This window comes from Lontra canadensis, unplaced genomic scaffold, assembly GCF_010015895.1.
Source record: "Lontra canadensis isolate GAN:19392208 unplaced genomic scaffold, GSC_riverotter_1.0 scaffold4, whole genome shotgun sequence".
Taxonomy (NCBI): Eukaryota; Metazoa; Chordata; class Mammalia; order Carnivora; family Mustelidae; genus Lontra; species Lontra canadensis.
The window spans coordinates 37234612-37259010 of record NW_022630998.1 but is presented as its reverse complement, the minus strand read 5'-3'; the positions used below and the strand labels follow the sequence as shown (position 1 = coordinate 37259010).

The 24399-nt window shown below is 37.3% G+C and overlaps 2 protein-coding genes across 5 annotated transcripts in view; one reads left to right on the top strand and one right to left on the bottom strand.

The window, feature by feature from the left end:
• Positions 1–24399, bottom strand: part of FAM169A (family with sequence similarity 169 member A) — a 67307-nt gene that overhangs the window by 31969 nt on the left and 10939 nt on the right. For all 4 annotated transcript variants that reach the window (XM_032848397.1, XM_032848371.1, XM_032848388.1 and 1 more), the window contains exons 2-5: positions 19448–19582; positions 17658–17757; positions 17036–17121; positions 14636–14807 (exon numbers count right to left, since the gene is read on the bottom strand). In XM_032848397.1, the coding sequence (XP_032704288.1) occupies positions 14636–14807; positions 17036–17121; positions 17658–17757; positions 19448–19579 (490 nt within the window). In that variant the 5' untranslated portion in view covers positions 19580–19582. The remainder of the gene's footprint in view (positions 1–14635; positions 14808–17035; positions 17122–17657; positions 17758–19447; positions 19583–24399) is intronic.
• LOC116861656 (small nuclear ribonucleoprotein G-like) lies at positions 18582–18767 on the top strand. The gene has a single exon (XM_032848422.1). The coding sequence runs from the start codon at positions 18582–18584 to the stop codon at positions 18765–18767; it is 186 nt and encodes a 61-aa protein (XP_032704313.1).

Sequence of the window (24399 nt, the reverse complement as noted above, 5' to 3'; positions counted from 1 at the left end):
GCATTGCACATGGTATATTGAATACTTATTTATAATCCTCAAATTTTCCTCTTTGACCACTTTCTTCTATATATTCTCTCTGGGAAATCTCACCTACTCTCAAGGCTTGTTACCATGTATCCAAATGTTGATAATCACTAGTCTTTAATTTCTATAATGCATGAGACTTTCCGAAAATCAAGAATAGAAGAGCACACATAAATGTGAATGTAACAAAAATCACACAATTAGCTCAAAAGAGAAAAAAAATTTGACAAAATCCAATACCTCATGATAAAAAATACTCAATGTCCTAACCTGATAAAGGTACTTAGGAAAAACTCACAGCTAACATCACACTTAATGGTAAAAGACTGCATGGTTCTTCCTAAGATCAGGAACAAAACATAACTGTTCATGCTCACTGCTTCTATTCAACACTATATTAGAGGTTCTAATTCGGCAAGAAAAGGAAATAAAAGGCAGCCAGACTAAAAAGAAAGAAGCAAAGCTAAATTTATAGATACATACTTTTGTATATACAAAATCTTAAGGAACCCACTAAAAAATTACTAAAACTTAAAGGCAGTTCAGCAAGATTGCAAGATCAATATACAAAAATCAATTGTATTTCTATACACCAGCAATGAACAATCTGAAAATAAAATTCAAGAAAACAATTCCAGGGGTACCTGAATGGCTCAATTGAGCATCTAACTCTTGATTTGGGCTCAAGTCATGGTCTCAGGGCCATGGGATCAAGCCCTGCTGAATCAGGTTCTACAGTCAGTACAGAGTCTGCTTAAGATCCTCTCTTTCCCTCTACCCCCTTCCCCCATTCATGCTCGCTCTCTCCCCCTAAAATGAAATCTTTCGTTAAAAAAGGAAAACAAGGAACGCCTGGGTGGCTCAGTGGGTTAAGCCTCTGCCTTCAGCTCAGGTCATGATCTCAGGGTACTGGGAATGAGCCCCACATCAGGCTCTCTGCTGAGCAGGGGGCCTGCTTCCCCCACCCCTCTGCCTGCCTGTTGACTTGTAATCTGTCTCTGTCAAATAAATAAATAAAATCTTTAAAAAAAAAAAAAAGGGAAAACAATTCCATTTATCACAGCATTAATAATAAAATTCTTACAACTTAACAAGATAGTATAAAACTTATACGCATAGAAAAACTACAAACATTGTTAAAAGAAATAAAAGAACTTCTAAATAAATGGAAAGACATCCACATTCATGGATCAGAAGATTTAACACTCTTAGACATTAATATATTCCCCAAATTAGGGACACCTGAGTGGCTCAGTTATTAAGCGTCTGCCTTCAGCTCAGGTCATGATTCCTGGGCTCGAGCCCCACACCTGGGCTCCCTGCTCAACGGAAAGCCTGTTTCTCACTCTCCCACTCTTCCTGCTTGTGTTCCCTCTCCTGTTGTCACTCTGTCAAATAAATAAAATCTTTAATTAAAATTTTCTTTTTATTTTTAAGATTTTATTTTTTTGACAGAGATTACAAGTAGGCAGGGAAGTAGGCAGGGAGAGAGGAGGAAGCAGGCTCCCTGCTGAGCAGAGAGCCCATGCGGAGCTCAATCCAAGGACCCTGGGATCATGACCTGAGCTGAAGGCAGAGGCTTTAACCCACTGAGCCACCCAAGCACCTCTAAAATCTTTAAAAAGAAAAAAAAAAAAAAAAGATGTTGTGTATGTGTGCGTGTGTGTGTGTGTGTGTGTGTGTATAGATATTTCCCAAACTGACTTAAAGATTCAAAATTCTCAACTAAATCTTTTTACAGAAACTGACAAGGTGATCCTAAAATTCATACACAAATGCAAAAGACTGCAAAAAAGCCAAAACAATCGTAAAGAAAAACAAAGTTTAAGGACTCACATTTGCCACTTTAAAACTTATGAAGCTACACTCATCAAAACATTACGGTACTGGCATACCATACTTCCATACATATTGGAACAGTTACAAAGATCACTGGAATACAACTGAGGGTCCAAAACAAAACCTCTTATTTATGGCTAACTGATTTTTGACAGGAGTTCCAAGGCAATTCTATAGAAAAACAACAGTCTTTCCACTGAATAGTTCTGAGACAACAAGATAGTCACCTAGAGGGAAAAAACAATGCTGGACTCCCTTCCTCACACCATATATAAAGATTAACTGTAAGTGGTTGTCAACCTAAATATAAGACCTAACACTATAAAACTCTTAGAAGAAAACAGCAGTAAATCTTTATCACCTTGAATTAGACAAAGCTTTCTTAGATAAATATCAAAAGCAATAAAGAAAATAAATTGGATTTCATCAAAATTTTAAAATTCTGTGCTTCAAAGGGCACGATCAAGATAGCGAAAAAACAACCTATAAAATGGAAGAAAATAGGAGTACGCCTGGGTGGCTCAATTAGTTAAATGTCTGCCTTCAGCTCAGGTCAGGATCCCAGGGTTCTGGGATTGAGTGCCACATTGGGGTCCCTGCTTAGTGGGGAGCCTGCTTCTTCCTCTCCCTCTGCTGCTCCCCCTGCCTGTGCTCTCTCTCTCTCTGTCAAATAAATAAAATCCTAAAAATAGGGTGCCTGGGTGGCTCAGTCGTTAAGTGTCTGCCTTCTGCTCAGGTCATGATCCCAGGGTCCTGAGATCGAGGCCCACATCAGGTTCCATGCTCAGCAGGAATCCTGCTTCTCTCTCTCCCACTCCCCCTGCTTATATTCCGTGTGTGTGTGTGTGTGTGTGTGTGTCTGTCAATCAAATAAATAAATAATATTTTTTAAAAAAGATTTTAAAAATCTTTAAAAATAAATAAATAGGAGAAAGTATTTCCAAATTATATCTCCAAGAGACTTGTACCTAAAATATATAAAGAATGCTTATAACTCAATAATAAAAAGACAAAACCCAATTTTAAATATGTATTTCTCCAAAAACGACATACAAATGGCTGACAGGTATATAAAAACATGTTCAATGTCACCAACCAACAGGGATATGCAAATCAAAACAACAAAATATCACTTCACACCTATCAGGATGACTATTACTAAAACAAAACAAAACAAAAAACAAAGATAACAAGTGTTCATGAGAATATGGAAAACTGGAACCCTTGTACACTGTTGATGGGAATACAAAATGGTATAGCCACTATGGAAAACAGTATGGAAGTTCCTCAAAAAATCAAAAATAGAACTACCATATCATCTAGCAATCTCACTTTTGGGTATTATCCAAGAACTGAAATCAGGTCTCAGATATCAGCAATCCCATGTTCACTGCAGCACTATTCACAATAGCCAAGATGTTATGACAACCTAAATATCCACTGAGGGATGAATGAATAAAAATAATGTGGTACACATATACAATGGAATAATATTCAGTCATTTAAAAAATAAATCTTGCAATACATGACAACATGGATGAACCCTGAGGACATTATGCTAAGTTAAATAAGGCAGCCACAGAAGTACAAATACTGTACGACTCCAACCATGTAAGGTATCTAAATTAGTCAAACTCAAAGAAGCAGAAAACAGAACTGTGTTCACCAAGGGCAAGGGAGATGGAAATCAGAAGTTGCCAATCAATGGGTTTAAAGCTTCATTAATGTAAGATTAGTAAATTCTATGTATCTGCTATATAATATTATTTCCATAGTTTGTCAACTGTTATTCTATATTGTATTCTACACTTAAAAATCTGTTAAGAGTAGGGACGCCTGGGTGGCTCAGTTGGTTAAGCCGCTGCCTTCAGCTCAGGTCATGATCCCAGTGTCCTGGGATCGAGTCCCACATCGGGCTCCTTGCTCAGCGGGAGCCTTATTCTGTCTGCCTCTGCCTGCCACTCTGTCTGCCTGTGCTCACTCTGACAAATAAATAAATAAAATCTTTAAAAAAAAATCTGTTAAGAGTAGATCTTAGGGTGTGGTTGTTTTTTTTTTTTGAAGATTTTATTTATTTATTTGACAGACAGAGATCACAAGTAGGCAGAGAGGCAGGCAGGGAGAGGAGGAAGCAGGCTCCCTGCTGAGCAGAGAGTCCCATGCAGGGCTTGATCCCAGGACCCTGGGATCATGACCTGAGCCGAAGGCAGAGGCTTTAACCCACTGAGCCACCCAGGTGCCCCAATGTAAAGTGTTCTTAAACCAATAAAGTAAAAATTCATCTGTAACAGATGAATTTTACCTTATGATATGTGACTCCTGAAATAACTGAGGTGAGTGAGAACCCAGGCTAAAACAAACAAAAATGTATATATACTGTAATGATCACATCTTATAAAATTCCAAAAAAACAAGCTATTCTATAGTAACAGACTGCAGAAAAGTGTTTGCTTGGGGATTCATAGTAGGAGGAGGAATGGCTACAGGAAGCAAGAGAAACTTTCGGGGATAATGGTTATTTTATTATCTTGATTGTGGTAATAGTTTCACAGCTGTAAACATATGCCAAAACACAACAAACTGTAAATTTTAAATATGGGCAATTTTTTTTTTTTATGTCAGTTATACCACAATAAAGGTAAGGGGAGAAAAGTGGAGGGGGAAAAAAGTCCAAATTAAAAATAGGCGAAGGATCAAACAGACATTTTCCCAAAGAAGACATACGAGTGGCCAATACACACATGAAAAGATGCTGGACATCCTTAGCCATTAAGGAAATAAAACTGAAAATGTCAATGCCATGACACTTCATATGCACAGCCTAAAATCAAAAAGGTAAGTCCAAACAAGTGTTGGTGAGGATGTGGAGAAAATGCAATCCTGGTACATTGCTGAAAGGAATGCAAAATGGTGCAGTCATTTTGGAAAACCATTTGGCAACTCTTCAAAAGACTAAACTTAGAGTTACCATATGACCATGCAATTCCATTCTTTGGTATATACCCAAGAGAAATAAAAGATATCCACACTAAAACCTGTACACAAATATTCACAGAAATATTATTTGTAACAGCCAGAAAGCAGAAACAAATTCAAAAGCCCAACAAATGATGAAAGACAATATTGGTACATCCATACAAACAGGGCATATTATTTGGCCATTAAAAATGAATGAAGTGGTGATAACATGCTGTAACATGGATGACATTTGGAAAGACTATTCTAAGTCAAAGAAGACGGACACAAAAAAGTACTGTTGTCTGATTGTATTACTGTATAATCCCATTTATATGTCCAGAACAGACAAATCTACAGAGACAGAAATCTAGAGAGACAAGCTACTTGGATGCCCAAGGCCAGTGCCGAGGGAGCTGAAGGTGACTGCCAGTGAGTACAGGATTTCCTTTTGGGGTTGATGAAAGTGATCTAAAATTGATAATGATGACAGTTATACAATTTGGTGAATCTACTAAAAAAAAAAAAAATGGAATTGTATAATTTACATGGATGAATTGTATGGAATGTGAGTACTACCTCAATAAAACTTTTAAAAATTTAAAAAGAACAGAGGCATCTGGGTGGCTCAGTCGGTTAAGTAGCCAGCTCTTGGCTTCAGCTCAGGTCATGATCTCAGAGTAGTGAGATTACCTTGCATGGGGCTCCGTGCTAAATAGGGAGTCTGCTTGAGATTCTCTCTCTCCCTCTCTTTGCCTTTCCCCACACACATGCTCACTCTCTCAAAACATTCTAAATCTTCAAAATATTTTTTAAAATTTTAAAAAAAGTAATTTATGTGGCATTCCAATAAACCATTTATAATCATATTTTTCACAGATACTCCCCAAATCTGATCTTCCCTTAGCTGATGAATTTTTCTGGAAACCTCATCACCCCCCACCCAGCTGCTTATAGCAAAAAGTCAAGAACTCATCCTTAACTCATTTCTTTCATATCCCATGTACAATCCATCAGAAATCCTGCATCATTAGCTTCATAATCTATCTCAAATATGATGACTTCTACCCTATCTCCCTTGTCCAAGCCACCATCACCTCTTACCAAGGCAATAGCCTCTTAACTAATTGAACTCAATTCCAGTATCCCCTCTCCCGGTTGTTCACACAACAGTGTTAGTTACCTGTTTTGAAGGCAAATCAGATTGTGTTATGCCCATGTTCAAGACCCAATGAATTCTCATTACCCACAGAATAAATCCAAACTCTTTCCTTGGCCTATAAGACTATTCAGGATATAGCCCTGCCTTTCTCCATCCCTGTATCACACACTCCCTCTACTTTAGCCCCTGGGCCCTCTTGCTATTTCTCAAACACCCTGAACTCAATTCTGCCTCAGGGCTTCTCCATTTCAGTTCTTTGCCTCAAAACCTCTTCTCCTGAAACTTCATTTATCTCATCATCCCCTTACTTCCTTCAGAGTTGGTTACCCTGACCTTTCTATTTAAAACAGTACCCACACACACACACTCTCCCTTATCACTTCAGTTTTCTTCATAGCATTGTCTACTTGCCTATTCACCACCAACTCCTCCTCTAGAATCTAAGTTCTATGAGGGGAGTCTACACAATTTTTATTACTCTCTCTCAATTTCTCCCTCTTGCTCTTTCTCCTACTCACCTTCTTCCCCTTTTCTTTCCTTCCCTATCTATACAGCATCTTCCAAAACAGCTTCTGAAAGATGAGTAAATTTTCACAAAACTATTCAGGATCTGTTCAAATTCAAGCACAGATATTCTACCACACTTGAGTGACTTTCTCTCTTCATGAAATCACTACTTCCTCTTTGTCCACTGGGAGTACGTCTTCCCTCACCTTCATAAATACTGGTTTAATGCCTCGCAAAGTCATCAGTAGGTGACTATCTCCACAGAACACATGCATAATGTGAATTCTAAACAAATAACGTGATTATACCTACATGAGAGACTTTGTCATTTACCACTAGACAAGTATTCTCATCACAGTCTTGATGCTTTATAAATCAGTTATAGCAACGTCAGCTGTTATAACAAACCAATATGGAAAGCTTAATATAAGACTCAGTTTTACTTAGGTAACAGTCCCACACAGGTGCTACTGCAGAGTGGATGTCTTTCTGAGGCACCATCAGCCAAGAACAGTTTGTTACCTATTGTGGCCCAACAAATCATCCCAGAATGTACCAGCTGAAAACAAAAATTTTCATTATTTATCACAACTTTCATATGTATATGGGAAACTGAAACAGCTAACAGTCCAAACGGCTTCACTGCCACAAGATACAGTTTGTATCAGCTGCTGACTGGAAGCATAGCTTCAGTTCTCTTTAATGCAGCTGTTTGGGCTTTCTCACCACATGGCAGTCTTGAAGTAATCATACTTCTTACCCGGTGATTTAGCTTCTAACAGTACCAAAATGCAAACACTCAGGCCTTCTTAAAGTTTAGCACAGTGTCACTTGTGCTGCCTTTTACTGGTAAACCATGTCACAGGGACAGCCCAGATTCGAGCAGAGGGCACAAGCATCTACATAATGGAAACATGGTTCACTGGGGCCCACCAAAGTGATAGAACTCAGGTTCCTTCCGTCTCATGGCTTCTGCACAGACCAGGTGTTTACAATCCACTGCATTCAGCAGATGGGAGGAAAAGAATGCATCTTAACCACTTTGACCCAACACCATATGTATCATTTCTCATTACCTTAGGAAGAACTAGTCACACAGCCCCACCAAGCTGTGAAAGTGAGAGGAAAACATAATCCCTGACTGGACAGCTACTGGCCAATGACTAGAATACAGAAGAGAAAGCACAAATCTCTGGTCAACAGTCGGCAGCCTCAGCTAACTTTCCCCTTTCTCTTATCTTCTGGTAGATTAACACTTCCTTTTTAACTGTCAGGAAATCAATGAGCACATCTCAGAAGATAGTACCTTTTGCTGGCAGACTCCCTCCACAGTTACATTTGGTTATCTCAGGCTGTTTCCAGTAACTTATATCCTCACACCAATATTCATGAACACTCACTTTATATAAAAGAGTTTTGACTGATCTCATCTACATTTCAAAGTTACACTGACTTCTGAGGCACCTGGCTGGTTCAGTTGGTGAAGCCTGCAACTCTTGAGGCTAGCTTGGGAGTTCTGAGTTCAAGCTCCACGTTGGGTGTAGAGATTAATTAAAAATAAAATCATAAAATCATAAATAAATATATAAAATTACAGTAACTTTTGTCAAAATCCAAACCTCCCCCATGTGATCAAAGTTACACTTCTTACATTGTATCTCTACTTACTGTCCCTTAGGGTCATAGAACTTTGCATGTCAAAACCGAACTCCAGTATTACCAAATCCACTCCTCCTCCTGTATTCCCAATCTTAACACCCTCCCACTTACGCACCCAAGCCAAAATCCCCAGGAGTCACCACTGGTTACCCTCCCTCCCTTTGGACATACAGACATTAGAGTCAGGGCACTCTGTCCACCCAAAAATCTCCCTCAAATCGGTTTCCTTCTCTGTCCCTATTGCTACATTCCTAGTATAGGTCCTTCTTTCACCTGGACTACTAAAATAGCTCCCAAATAACAGACTTCGCTGATTTCAGAACACAGGTTCCCTACCCAATCACAAAGCCCTACAAAAAATTATCTCACTGGGGAGCCTGGGTGGCTCAGTAGGTTAAGCATCTGCCTTTGGCTCAAGTTATGATTTCAGGGTCCGGGGACTGAGCTCTGCGGCGGGCTCCCTGCTCAGCGGGGAGCCTGCTTCTCCCTTTCCCTCTGCCACTCCCCCTGCTTGTGCACTCTCTCTCTCTCTCTCAAATAAGTAAATGTTTAAAAAAATTACTTCACTAAAATATTTAATTCTTATCTCTACATAAAATTCACTGATAGCTTCTTTGCCAGTGAAATTCCAAACAAACTTCTTTATGGCATTTAAGACCCTTCATAAGAGGACCCTCCAGGATGCCTGGTTGGCTCAGCCGTTAAGTGTCTTCCTTCAGCTCAGGTCATGATCCCAATGTTCCAGGATCGAGCCCCACATCTGGCTCCGTGCTCCACAGGAAGCTTGCTTCTCCCTCTCCCACCTCCCCCCACTTGTGTTCCCTCTCTCACTGTCTCTGTCAAATAAATAAATAAAATCTTTAAAAAAATAAAATAAAATAAGAGGACCCTCCATCTTTACCTCTTCCCACTCTATCGCTATCCTTTAGTCCTTTAGCTTATCCTAAAAGTCCTTTAGCTTACCTAAGGTGGCATCCCAACTACACCTTGAACTTTCATGACTCTGCCTTCTTTCATATATTTCTATTCCATTTATATGTTCACCAAGATTGTTCTTTCCCTTCCCCCTTCTCTGCCTACTGACATTCTCCTTCCCCTTCAAAGCCACTTTTAAATAGCACTTTCTCAGTGACACCTTCCTCTAGGCAAAACTACTGTTCCATTTTTCAATGACTACGGTTATTGATACCTCAAAGACAGCATTTATCAAACTGAATTATAAGTAGTTATTTAATGACTGTAATTTCCTGTTTCATCCACAAAATTTTTGGTGCTTTTAAGGCACAGGAACACAAGACCAGCTTATCTTTTTGTCTACACTGACAATGCAATCAGCCCTAAGAGAAGCAATCACCCTCATAAAAGAATGCTTATCGGAAAGCAAGTGGCCCTTCGGGTGACTAGAAATTCACATGCAAACAAAGTAGCCATTTCCAAATGACACATTTCAGGTAGCAAAACAGTTGCTGGGACTTTCCCATGTCTTTGCTCATTTCCTTCAAAAAAAGGATTACACCTCGACAGACTTAAGACCCTACAATATAACCTCATTCTTCCAACACAAACTTCTACTGTTTTGCCTTTAGCTGTACTACTAGTCTTTATCATTTTATATCAATTTTGATATTCCTTTTTAAAAAATCTTTAAACAGAAGGGCTAGAGAGCTGAATTTCAGTGAACAGGACATGAGCGATTTGTCCAAAAGGAGGGAAGACCACAGACATAGCTCTGTTAAAAAGTCTAAAAATCACAAGGAAAGCTGGCTAGCAAATGATGAGAGGGAAAAACACTTTAAATATGAATTACTTCAAATTGAGGATTACAAAAACCAAAAAAGTGTCTCTTAGCAGTGACTGTAAATCCCTTGTGACTCAACAATATGATTTACAGTACCTGTTTATTAGACTGTGCTTCCTTCGTTCGGTTCTTTGATTGGGCTTTCACAAAATACAGGTTTTCGAATTCATCAAGATGGTTCATACTTGAAGCCAGATAATAATGGACAATTCTAAAACAGCAGCTAATGGGTGTCCTCAATTTTGTTCCCTCCAGCTCATCTATATTAAATGTGGTATCTGATTTACACAAATTTTCACCTTCTCTATTTCTTGACATAGGGCAAAGAGTTATAAAATTTCCACTGAATTAACAAAGGGGATTCTTGCTTTTCAGCTGCATGTGGACATTTCTCATTAGCAGTTCTGTAGTTAGCACAGCCCTTTTATCATTACAGATCCTGTGAGGACTTAAAAAGTTCAGCAGTTTTGCAGTAGACACTGGTAAGATTCTGGATATAGTTCCACTTTTCTAAATTTTCACTTTTAGTTTTTAATCAAAGTTTAATGTGTACATTGTTTAGAGCACAACAGCCCTATTAGACTGCAAAGAAAAAAAGCAGTCCTGTGATTGCCTCCATGATCCACTTTTAACTTTTAAGAAACTATCTTACAAATTTTAGACTCATAAAAAAGTCACAAAAATACAGAGTCCCATATATCCTTCATTCAGCTTCCCTAATGTTAACATCTTACACAACCAAAGTACTATTATCAAAACAGGAAAATGAATATTGACAAAGTACTACTGACTACAGACCTTATTCAAAATTCACCAATTTTGCCACTAATGCTTTTTTTCTGTTTCGGAATCCAATCAGGATTCCACACCTGATTTAGTTTAGTATCTTTTTAGTTCTGGTCTTTGATAATTACTCCACCCTCGTCTTTCATGATATTGACACTTTTAGAGAATACTAATCAGTTATTTTGTAGATAACCTTCAGTCTGGCTTTGTCTAATGTCCTCTCATTATAAAATTAAGGTTATGGGTTTTGGGCAAAAATGATGTTATGAGGTGAACCATGAGAGATTATGGACACTGAAAAACCACCTGAGGGTTTTGAAGGGGTTGGGGGTAGGAGGTTGGGGGGACAAGATGGTGGGTATTGGGGAGGGCACGTATTGCATGGAGCACTGGGTGTGGTGCAAAAACAATGAATACTGTTACGCTGAAAAGAAATTAAAAAAAAAAATTTAAAAAAAAAAAAAAAAAAGATGTTATGCCCTTCTCAGTACATTATAGATCAGCAGTCCATGATACTGATGGGTCTTATTCCGGGTGGTATTAACTGTGATCTAGTAAACACGGTGTCTGTCATGATGCTCTATGTAAATACACTATTTTTCTCTTTTCAGCTAACAAACAATATTAAAGATAAAAATTATTTTATCACTCTTCTAAATGTATCAAATGGACCCTAAAAACTATTATTACTTTGATGACCCTCATCATCCACTGAACAAACTATTCCTTTACTATTAAACTAACCTCCTTAACACTCAAGAATTTTGTAATGTTCCGGGGCGCCTGGGTGGCTCAGTGGGTTAAGCCTCTGCCTTCTGCTCAGGTCATGATCTTGGGGTCCTGGGATCAAGCCCCACATCGGGCTTTCTGCTCAGCGGGGAGCCTGCTTCCCCCGCCTCTCTCTGCCTGCCTCTCTGCCTACTTGTTATCTTACTCTCTGTCAAGTAAATAAAATCTTTTAAAAAAAATGTATATGTTCCTTTTTCTTGAACTTCTATTTCTATTGTACTTATTCTACAGAATGTTATCCTGATGTAATGTATTTTTATACCTGGATTACATATTTATTATCCAACCATTCTTCACTGCAAAAGCATACCTGTACAAAAATATAAACATACATCTCCTATGAAACAAATGGAGCTCACTTTTTTTTTGGGTTTATGATTCCGTGAGTGAAAATTACTTAATACCAGAAGGAGACAAGATTTAGCATTAATCCTATTCCATTTTTTATAGATCAAAGTGCTTAATAACCATAGAAGAGACCAGAAAACCTTTTGTTATGATGACACTATTCAATTCTGTGAGCTCCCTCAGAGTCAGGTGCCAGATTTCAAACAACAATCTACTGTGAAGAACTATTTTTAATAATCTGACATCTACCTAACCCAAAAACATACAAACATCTCTAAGTCCCCCACAGTGATCTCTTTAATTCAGGCTAAAAAGAACTCATGTAGTTTCTTAAATTTAATTGTACTTAATGGGATTTGAACCACAGTCTCCTTTTATACATCAAAACTCTTTTTTACATCCCAATGATGATCCCAATATAATGATTTGCTATTCGATTTAAAAATCATCAATAGTGGGTGCCTGGGTGGCTCAGTGGGTTAAAGCCTCTGCCTTCGGCTCAGGTCATGATCCCAGGGTCCTGGGATCGAGTCCCACATTGGGCTCTCTGCTCGGCAGGGAGTCTGCTTCTCCATCTCTCTCTGCCCGCCTCTCTGCCTACTTGTGATCTATATCTGCCAGATAAATAAACAAAAATCTTTAAAAAAAAAATCATAAATAGTAAGTTATACCATAAGGCTCTCATTCAACGCCAAATCTGTTTAATAAAGATTTAATCTTTTTGTTACTGGTACAGTTTTTTTCCCTGAAACATATATTAGGAATACTTCTACCACAAAATGTTTTAGTATTTGTTTTGGACATTTTTTTTCAAAATATTGTACATCTGGGTTTCCTTCAAAAAAAATGCTTCTAGACTGAATTAAATGGTTATTAATTCAAAGGCTAGTATAAGGACACCTAATTCCACTGTTACCTGATAGATGACAGCCAGAGCTTAAAGTGGGAAAGAACTAAAATAAGCAGTAAGAAGGTGATGCAATTAGTAGAGAAGTATGGAAGGGGCTAAAAGTGGTAGACAAGTAGCACTTGGAAACTCAAGGATATAAAATTTAGTTAACTACCACAACAAGCAAAAAGAGAGGACAGGTCATAGAGGAAAGGAGGAGTCCTGAAAGCACATGACAGAAAAAGAAGCACACTCTTGGATCAAGTGATCAGAAATACTGAAAGAGGAATGCTATGCCCTTTAACTGTGTAACTTTAAGCTCTAAATAAGTATAGACTAATACGTGCTCCGAACATTTATGAGCTAGTTTCAGTAAGAACTCCCCTGGAGCCAGTATGAGAAGTGGGGGGAGGAGGGGAATCCTCCAATTACCTTAGGAATCACCTTGTATAAAATAAAGCATAATGCAATTAAAACATATCTCAACCCCAAACTAATTAAAACATTAAAAAAAACCTGATGCCTTTTATGAAATGCTTCCATTTAACCAACATTATTTTCCTGCCACTGTATAATGATCTTTCTGAAGTTACATAAATTATTGATTCTACTTCAAATTTATACAAGAATAAATGAGAGGAGAACCAAAGTATTTATTAAAACAGCAAATCAGCTGGAGTAACTGGGTGCTCAGTTGTCTGAGCATTCAGCTCTTGATTTCCGCTGAGGTCATAATCTTAGGGTTGTGAATGGAGCCCCATGTCAGGCTCTGTACTCATTAGGGAGTCTCTGCTTGAGATTCTCTCTCTCTGACTCCCTCTAACCCTGCCCCCAGGTGTGCATTCTCTCTCCCTCTACACTAAATAAATGAATCTTGGAAAAAAATAAAACAGCAAACCAGTTTAAAGTATACAGATCTCGGTTTTTTATTTTTGAGAAAAAGTGACCTTCTTCTCACCAACTACACGCACTAATTCTTATCTTTTTTTTTTAACTAATTCTTAAGTGTGTACTAATTATGTGATTAAGGCATCAGTCACAACTGTTCTGTATACCAACAGTGAATTCAGTATCATCTTTAGACTTGATCTGACCAAAAGGGCTGAATATGCAAGGTGTAAAATGTGAGAAAGGCTGAAAATAATTTGAGTGTTCTCTACAAAAGGTCTTCTGGTCAAGGTACAGACAAGGCCAACTTTGTTTTGTGAGGTTATAAGGTGTAGGGTGTATGTGTACATGGATCAAAGCAAGTTAAATCTTTCTGGCTCCAGTACCTCTAGGGAGCAGAAATGGCAGGAAAATAGGTAACGCAGAATGAAGCTCCACCCATCTTTTAGGAATAGGGTATAGTTGGGTCTTAGGATCAAAAATCCAAACTTTATAGATTAACAGTTTCAAAGCTATTTGAATTCTCTAAATATATTATTTTGTTTTTCATGGTAATCAGCAAAACTGCCCTTAATAAGCCAGGCTGAATCAGCTGTGTGAGGGAGACAAAGGTTACGCATTTGGTCCACGGGTAGACAACTATTTTAAAAGCAGCCCAGAACAATGACAACAGCAGGAATCAACCACTTTAAATAAAGGGAAGGATGTGGTAGGGAGTCAAGACAGTCAAACAGGAGGCTCAATGCACAACTTTCTTTGTACATACATGGAGAAATCTTACCCTCTGTCAAACGTTTATTTTTGTTTTGTTCAAGACTTTCCTAACAACCCTCATTTACAGAGAAAGGTAGAAATACTCCCAAGAAATACTAAGCAAAATCACCTCAATTTAAACTCTAAAGAGTCACTCAAAAAGATACCGATATAGTATGGGGTCTAAAAAGGAGGTTTCCATAATAAACAGTTTAAATAACTTTTAAAGACTCACCTGTAGGCTTAACTGAATAAAACCCAATGGCCTCTCCTTTCTTCCAAAGAATCTTGGCGTAATCAGTACTGCTGTGACACAGGAATGGTATCTCATTTCTCTCCATTTCCTGTTTTCTATAAATAATTCGATTCAGAACATACAGAACCACTCTCTCCCCAAGAGTTCTCACCTGGAAAGAGAGTCAGACACCAGGCTCAACAGTTATGATATATATCCATTCAGAATGCTACCTACCTTGCTCCCTGCTTCCACACCTCAGACTAGTATTCAAAGCACTTTGAATACACTCAAAATGATTTCTTTTTTTTTTTTAAAGATTTTATTTATTTGACAGAGAGAGATCACAAGTAGACAGAGAGGCAGGCAGAGAGAGAGAGGGAAGCAGGCTCCCCGCTGAGCAGAGAGCCCGATGCGGGACTCGATCCCAGGACCCTGAGATCATGACCCGAGCCGAAGGCAGCGGCTTAACCCACTGAGCCACCCAGGCACCCTCAAAATGATTTCTTAAACCCTTCATCACACAGCTGAGACCCATCATTCGTAAGAGTAATAATCCATTTCTACAAACACATATAATGCATGAAATACTGCCTCAGCAAAATTCTAAAACAGGTAAAACGAGATTCTAATGTACCAATGCCTTGCATCTCTTCCTCAGTGTTCAAGTGTGTTCTTTTTTCTTCCAATTGCCCAGATCTGAGGTCTCCCCCCAAGCTAACTGCTGCCCCACCACCTCTACTGCTTCAACTTTTTCACTCCTTTAGCCTCAATAGTAAATAAAAAGCGGGGAGGGGGGCCTTCATGTAATCCTCTAAGACTTTAGGAACAATTACCTTATTTGGTGAGCAAGGCCTTTCTCATCTTTCCAGGTAAAATTTTCATTTAACAGTCATGTCCTGGTTGTGTAACTATAAGGAATTACCAGTTCACTCCACACACAAACCCACAGACCCTTCCTGCTAGATCATATGAGTGATGACAGTGGCACAAGCAAATCTGATAAAAACAAACTTGGGGCAATCACAGAATGGAAACAGAGCCTCAATTCCTTCATGAAAGGCCACAAGGTCACTGGGACCCCCTCACCAACTTTCTGACATCAAATGATGGGGTTTTCCCCTATAGACATCTTTCATTACTAAAAACAAGAGTTCTATCCATAAGGTTTATTTCTCCTCGTCTCCTTAAAGAAGCACAAGAGTGCCCTCTAATTAGGTGAGTGAAGGGGAAAAAAGCATTAACTATACACACTCTACTCTCACCTTAACCATACTACACACTACAGGATGTCAGATACCAAACAACATAGGAAATGACAAAGTTCACTAGTTTTCAGGACAATCCATTCCTTCCCTGAACAGCTCTGACCAGTATAAAATTCTTCATCCTGAGCTGACCACAGCCAAAGACTAGACTTTGATACCCTGGAGCCACACAGCCTAAAAAAAAAATGACATTCCCCTAAATTTCATACCACAGGAACAACTAAAGGAAAAGACTCATCTAATGCAATTTTGGGCACTCTGGCCATTCTAGTCCTCTCCCTTGAAACTGCCCCACATCCTTAATCTCTCCACTGGGACTTGCAGATATTACAGAACTCAACAGTGAAGATGTTGTTAAGACGGTGGGGGCTTTGCCTATATAAGCTTAAGTGTTTTTATTAGCTTTTTTGCTTACCTTGGTTTTAATTCTAAATAACTAAAGCCCAATCATCTTCCTATATGCTCTTTTCGCTTGTTTTTCATGGTATACATGTGCAGTTAATTGTTTGAACACTTGGGTACTACTTTTCATGTTTGATCATCACACTCTTTGCTTCTTAATTCTGCCTTTCACAGACTGTTCTCCCATTCAGAACTGTGGCAGGCAGAAATGATCAGCATGCCACTGTGTCCTTCTCTAAGTAAACAATAAAATGATGACTGCGGCAGAAAAAAGGAGAAAGTCTGGCAGTATGCTACTAAGGATCTCCCTTCTGGTCCCCTGATTAGCACACTTGAATAGACCACCTGACATGGCCCTACTGACAGGGAAGTTTTCTGGTCAGTCTCTCCTAGAGACCGAGAACCTCGGCAAATATACAGACAGAACAACTTTTTCTCTACCCTGTGAGATCAGAAGCTAACGTCAGTACAGGTCACTCCAGTTCAAGTGACCCGTAGGTATTCGCTCTTCATCACCCAATTCTCTTATCCTTTTAGAACCATGTAATATTGAGGAAGCCCAATCAAACTACCAGTTTCATCACAACAATGAAACTCAAATGGTTTACTACAACCCGGTTATACTAAAATGGAGAAGTACTCAATAATTTCAACAATTATCAGTTTCTATAGGAAATATATTGTGAAATGATCTCAGAAAAAACACTTTTAAATTATAGGATTTTGTTACCTGCTTAAGCCCCTCTCTAGAAGGGACAGATGTTTTCACAATATCATCAATAGCCCACCACTGATCAGCAAGATAAAGTGCCACAGCTAAAACAGAATAAATGATTATTAACACTTAAGCTTTACAGTATATAATATTATTATTTGAAAAAGTTTATACAGGTAACTTTAAATATACCCACACTTTATTATACAATGTGGCCCCATTTTATACCACTTTATCTTATTTCACACATTAAACATTCTATTACAAGCAAGTGAAAATTTTATTTTCCAAAATTTAGTTTGAAACACTTTTTTAAATTCATGCAGCTATTTTTTTTTTAAAGATATTATTTATTTATTTGACAGAGGTCGCAAGTAGGCAGAGAGGCAGGCAGAGTGAGGAGGAAGCAGGCTCCCCGCTGAGCAGAGAGCCCGATAGCCAGCCGATAGCCAGCCGAGAGTCAGCCGATAGCCAGCCGATTGCCGGGGGCCCAATCCCAGGACTCTGGGATCATGACCTGAGCCGAAGGCAGAGGCTTTAACCCACTGAGCCACCCAGGCACCCCTCATGCAGCTACTTTTTAATAACTATTTGGAGAAAAGTTCCTCAATTGATAAAGATTAAGCAGAAAAGAGACCTGTGAGTGAGTCCTCAGGTGCAAAAAGAGCAAGAATTTTCTCAGTCTGATCTCCACCATAAAGAGGTACAAAGCCTACATTTGACAGGCTAATAGGAATCTGAAATGACAATTGATTAGAGGTTAGTGAAGTCTGTTAAGAAAATATAAGACAAAAACACCATGCTTCAAAATATTAAACTTTCTCTACATTAATGCTAATTATGTAACTTAATTTCATAGAAGATATTTCTAGTATCAAAAAAAAGTAAATCAGACTTCCTTTTTGCAGGAATTTTACTATCTTGGGGCAAAAAATTTAAGTTTAATTTTGTTTAAACTTTATTATAAAAAAATTTAAGTTTATTTCAACAAATATTACCACTGTGCTCTAGCCACACACTTGAGTAAAAACAAAGGCATGATATGGTACATAAACTCATTAAAAAACAACTATAGTTTATCGTCTGTTATTCAGACACTTCGGGGGGGGGATTCCATTTTATAGTAAAATACATCAGAAAGGTACCTTTGTTTTTCCACTGAGATACATATGATACTTTAAGATTTTCTACCTTCATTAATCTGACCATAATTCCCCATTTACAGATATTACAATTCAGATAATTATAAAATATGGTGCCTTTAGAAGAACAGACTTTAAAGAAGCCTTTAAACATCATTTTCTAGGAGAAAACTCTGAGGCCTAGAGAGGCTAGAGAACTATCTGGTTCACAGTGGAATGCTAACAATCCTTCTATCACAATATATCATGCTTACTAATTAGGAAGTTTGATAGAAAAAGGAAGATTTGTGACACGAAAATGTGTTATTCAATGTTTTGATTATTTTATTAAAAAATTTCTAGGCCGGGCCTACCGCGGGAGCCCGAGGGATGCCATGAATTCTGATTGGAGGCATCTTTGAGCTCCCCAAGTAGACCCCATGAGCAAAGCTCACTCTCCTGAGTTGAAAAAATTTATGGACAAGAAATTATCAATGAAATTAAATGGTGGCAGACATGTCCAAGGAATATTGCGGGAGTTCGATCCATTTATGAATCTTGTGATAGATGAATGTGTGGACATGACAACCAGTGGGCAACAGAATATCGGAATGGTGATAATATGAGGAAATAGTATCATCCTGTTAGAAGCCTTAGAACGAGTATATACAATGGATGTATCAACAAGCAGAAGAATCAACTGCTTCCACATGTCCCCTCTCCACAGTACCTGTTCTACTATAATATAAAAATCAGGTCCATGTGCATTTTCATATTTAACTTTTTTGTTAAATAAACTTTTATAATATTTTATATTTTATATTATATTTTATATTATATTTTATATATATATTATATATTATATTTTATATATTATATATTATTATATTTATATATAATATATATTATATATTTAATATATATTATATATTTTATATTTTATATTATATTTTATATTATAAAATTTTTATATTTAATATTTATTTTATAAATTTTCTAAAATCACAAATTCCAAATCTAAAGTAAATTTAGTTAGCTCAAATATAGTAACGCATCTCAGCAAAACTTATATGTAATTTTAAAGGCAAAATATAAATATTAAGCAATAACCAACAGAGTGTCTTTTTAAGACTTGATCATGCTGCTGTACTAACCAATCAGTACTTAACCATTTTACTGAACAGTCTTCTGATGCAAATTTCCAAAGTGATCAGTTAACATTTTTAAATGATTAAAAAATAAGATACTGATTTCATGTGTAAACTCAACTTAAAAGGTTGACAAAAACCATTTTTGCACACCTTACCGTAATATTGAGAAGAGAAAAACATTCAGGGTTTTCAGGGTCCCCACACCTTAGATCTGACATATAATCTTCAGCAGAATTTTCCAATTCCTCATGACTGCAATTATCCAGCATATCCACAGGGAATGCCATCCTCTACAACAACCAACACAGGACAAATGTTTCAGCATATGAAATGTTATCTTTCTTTACTCATAGGAAAAACTTATTTTAACACCGTACTTTAAGGAAACTTCACTTTCACTATGCCAAGACAGACAACAATTTGAGCCTGCTGATTGAAAATAGACATCAAAAGAAAACTTTGTGGGGAGCCTGGGTGGCTCAGTTGGTTGAGCATCTGCCTTTGTTCCAGTGGTGATCTCGGGGTCCTGGGATCAAGACCCACATCAGGTTCCCTGCTCAGCAAGAACGTGCTTCTCCCTCTCTATATGCCTTGCTTCTCTCCCTCTTCATGCTCTCTCTCTCTCTCTCTCACTGTTTCTCAAATAAATAAATAAAATCTTTAAAAATAAGAAAACTTTGAAACATTCATTTATATTAAAAATAGGCAATGAAATAGAAAATAATGAGTAATTCCTTAAATTCAGCTCAGGTCAGGATCTCTGGATCCTAGGATGGAGCCCTGCGTGGGGCTCTGAGCTCAGCAGAGAATCTGCTTCAGCATTCTCCCTCCCTCTGTCCCATCCCCCTGCTCTCAAGCTCTAAAATAAATAAATAAATCTTTTAAAAATTTTTTAGGTAAAACTAAAAACATAAACCAAATAGTAGTAGATGAAAGAAGGAGAATTAGGATGCTAGTTAAGAGAATGTATTGTTTTTACTCTCTTACAGACAAGATCCCAGCTTAACTCCAAGTAAAATATTGAGACATTTAACATACCATACCACTGACTAGATGAAGCTCAAGAAAGATTACTATTACACCATTTCCCTTAAACCAACTCAAAAGACTTTCTTGAAAATTAGCTACCAGAACAAGCTATGAATGAAATACATTTGAAAATTTCATTTGCTGAGGGTGCTGGGTGGCTCAGTCAGTTCTAACTCTTGATCTCAGCTCAGGCCTTGATCTCAGGGTTGTGAATTCAAGACCCATGGGGGAGCCCAAACTGGGCATCGAGCTTACTTAAAAAAATATATTTTTTTTTCATTTGCTGGGACACCTGACTGGCTCAGTAGGTGGCGCATGTGACTCTTGATCTTAGGGTTGTCAGTTCAAGCCCCACCTTGGTTGAAGAGATTACCTAAAAATCTTTCAATTTTTTTTTAAAGATTTTTTCATTTGAGAGAAAGAGAGAGAGTGAGCAGGGGAGGAGCAGAGGAGAGGGACAAGCAGAGGCCAGGTTGATCCCACTACCCTCAGATCATGACCTGAGTCAAAACCAAGAGTTGGACACCCAACTGACTCATGCACCCAGGTGCCCCTAAAAATCTTTAAAAAAAATTTTTTTTAGGTAATAAAAATAAAAATTTCATTTGCTAACGGTAATCATAATCTAAAGGATAAAACTTAATGTTTGAAGTCAGCTGTCAAAAATTTAGCCTACAAAAAGCACAGTTGATTGGAATCATACAAAATAATATGGCATTCTAGATAAAGAATACAAAATGGACGTAGAAGGAAAAAATTGGACTGAACAGCAAGTTTTTGGTGATTTTCTTTCTTTTTCATCTACTGTTACTATGATAATTATGGTTCTTAAAAGATTTTAACTGCTAATGTCATGTTTTAAGTGCATGTTTTTGGTTCCATTATTGGAGATAATTCTAATAAATAGGCAAAGTAGGTGATCTGAATAAAGAGCCCAATGATACAGCCCAGAATAAGACAATTTTAAAGCAGTAAACAGTCTTGGACACTTAACATTTTAACTATTCCTAGATTTATAATTCTGTGACAGTAAGAATACCCCCACTGTTGTACAACCATCACCACTCTCTGGTTTCCAGAAGTTTTTCACCATCCCAAATAGAAACTCTGTATCCACTAAACAATCACCACTCCATCCCCTCTTCCCTCATCCCCTACTAACCACCATTCTATTCTTTGTCTCTATGAATTTGCCTACTCCAGGAACTTTGTAAGTGGAATCACACAATAGCTGTCCCCTTGTGCAGGGCTTATTTCACTTAGCATAGTGGTTTTAAGGTTATCTGTGTTGTAGCACGTAGAACCTTAGTTCACTTTTTCTTTTTTCTTTTTTTTTTTTTTTTAGATTTTATTTATTTAGTCGATAGAGAGACAGCGAGAAAGGGAACAAAAGCAGGGGGAATGGGAGAGGGAGAAGCAGGCTTCCCACTGAGGAGGGAACCTGACTAGGGCTCGATCCCAGGACTCTGGGATCATGACCTGAGTGGAAGGCAGAAGCTTAAGGACTGAGCCACCCAGGCGCCCTCTCAGTTCACTTTTTAAGAAACATTTTATTCATCCTTAACTATAAAACCACCAATGTGATATATTAGATTATACATTTTCCTAATCAGCATTAAAATTTCTAACTATTATCATTTAAATGTTCACCAGAGTACCACTTAAAAAAATCTCCTAAATCACCACTATGTTAGAGATTTTTAGATTCATTTTAGAAAACATTTCACCATAGGTATAGCGGTGCTTACCATAAGAAAATAATATTATAAATCAAAGGCAAGTACAACATGACTAAATTAAATAAGGTGTAAAAACAGAAATTCATTATCTTTCATTCTTAAACCTCTTTAGATGGCCATTTTTAAACAGAAAAATAATTGTCTCTGGGCTTATAGTATTAAATAACTTTTATATATAAAATAATTATTAAATTGTTTTTTAAAATTTTAAATATTAAATTATTAAATAATATTCACATACAAAATAAAATAATTGTTTTCCCACAGTCCAACAATTTAAAAGCTTTGAAATTTGCATAACGAGCATTACTGAGGAGAGAAACGCCACTAAGTAGTTGTGACTCCTGAATTCAGTTTAAAAAACTGTAGCATCATAGTTTTTAAAATGAAAAGAATTAGAGGGGCGCGTGGGTGGCTCAGTGGGTTAAGTCTCTGCCTGCGGCTCGGGTCATGATCCCAGGGTCCTGGGATGGAGCCCTGCATTACATGGGGCTCTCTGCTCAGCGAGAAGCCTGCATCCCTCTCCCCCTTTGCCAGCCTCTCTGACTACTTGTGATCTCTCTCTCTGTCAAATAAATAAATAAAAGCTTTGAAAATAAAATAAAATAAAAATTAGAAAATATTTCTCTAATTCCAAAGCCTCCCCCTCAATATACACTCCTTCTAAAATGTTTTTGGGTTGCAAGTCTGTCCTTAAATCCATTACTTTTATTACCAGTTGCTCTCAATGCTCAGTTTCATTGGCTAAATGATCACATGATAGCAATTAAATGAAGATGAAAGAACTTAGAAATTATTACAAATCAGTTAACAATAGCAAGTAACATTTACTGAGAAGTGACCATATACCACACTTTAAAGAGACAGCCACATTGAAAAGACAGTGAGATATTTCAATTAGCCCCAGTCTATAGATGAAGAAACAGAATGTCATACTGCTAGTAGGGCTAAAAGAACAGGAATCCAAACAATTGAATATACCTTCCAATATTATCATTTTTACTCGATATGCAAAATCTTATTTGTCATGGTTATATGAAATATTTCATAAAATATTATAATAATTCCCTTGTTATTAAATATTCTATTCACATATTACACAAGAAAAGAGCAATTGGAATTGGAATTCTATGTATGACCCTCGTTCCTCGGTCAGCTCTGCCACTAGCTAAATCAGTGACCCTGGGCAAGTTACTTACCCTCTTTAAGCTTCTATATTCTCATTGGTAATGTGATGCAACTGGACAAGATAATCCTAAGGACCTTTTCACCTCTAAATGTTTATAATTGTTTATAAAAAAATACTGGTTAACTTATGACTGTAAATTGCTAGCCTTATGGTGGGTCTCCTATAGATTAAAGGCAAGAGAAAAATGGTAAGGCTCTAAAGAGAAATGTAGGTTGCTATGATAAATCACTCACTTCTCCCTCTTTTTTGTTGTTTTTAAGCTTCTGTTCTGTGTTACATAACTGTAAAACTGTCAGATCAAATTTTGTCAAGTACTTTATGCTCTACCCATGAGATAAACCAAAGGGCTAACTAGATTCTCCATGAATGAGAAAGCTTAGTGTTGCCTTAAGCAAACTAACTCATCAAAAAATTTACGCAGAATGGATAATGAAGTGTAAAAAGTGTCCAAATTAATTTATAAATGAAGCAAATGTTATGCTCATTAATCCTGGCTAAGTTGTATAAAAACACAATACTAATATCTCTTATGTAAGAATTTTAAGATGCCCATCAGCTATTTTACAACCATCTTTTAATAATTCCACCCCTTTTCCCTGAAAAATATATAACTATTTGAAAGAATAAATGCTCTTAGGAAGAGAATATGGAAAAGAGAAAACAGTGTTATTCTTACTCTTTTTTTTGCCCTATTTAAGGTTAATTATTAGATGTCAACTATACTCTTAAAGGGAGGAATGTATTTTATAAATTCGGTTCCTAATTTTTCAAGATTCTTATAGATTATCATCATTTGGAGGCTTTATGGGGGAGAGGAATATAATTAAAAATACAGACATTTTAGAGCTAGAAGAGTTCTTAGAAAAAAAATAATTATCTCAACCAATCCAAGTCATGATCCTACCTCTCCTGATGTTTCCCCAACATTGAAAATAGGTTAGGTATCCAGGCAACATAATCGGTAATGCTCTCAAGCTTTTCACAAAAAGCCTGTTTCTGAACCTTATTTTGATTCTCCTCTTGATTCTTCCCTTTTCACTTTTCTCCCTAACATCATTTTTTCCCTAACTAACCTAGCCCCTGTACTACATTAGCACAAGGATCTCTTCATCTTTACCCTTTATTCTTGTATCCCTCCTGCCCTACACAA

What these genes read in the sequence shown, in the direction of transcription:
- LOC116861656 (XM_032848422.1), top strand. Translation starts at nt 18,582, where the DNA reads ATGAGCAAAGCTCACTCTCCTGAGTTGAAAAAATTTATGGACAAGAAA.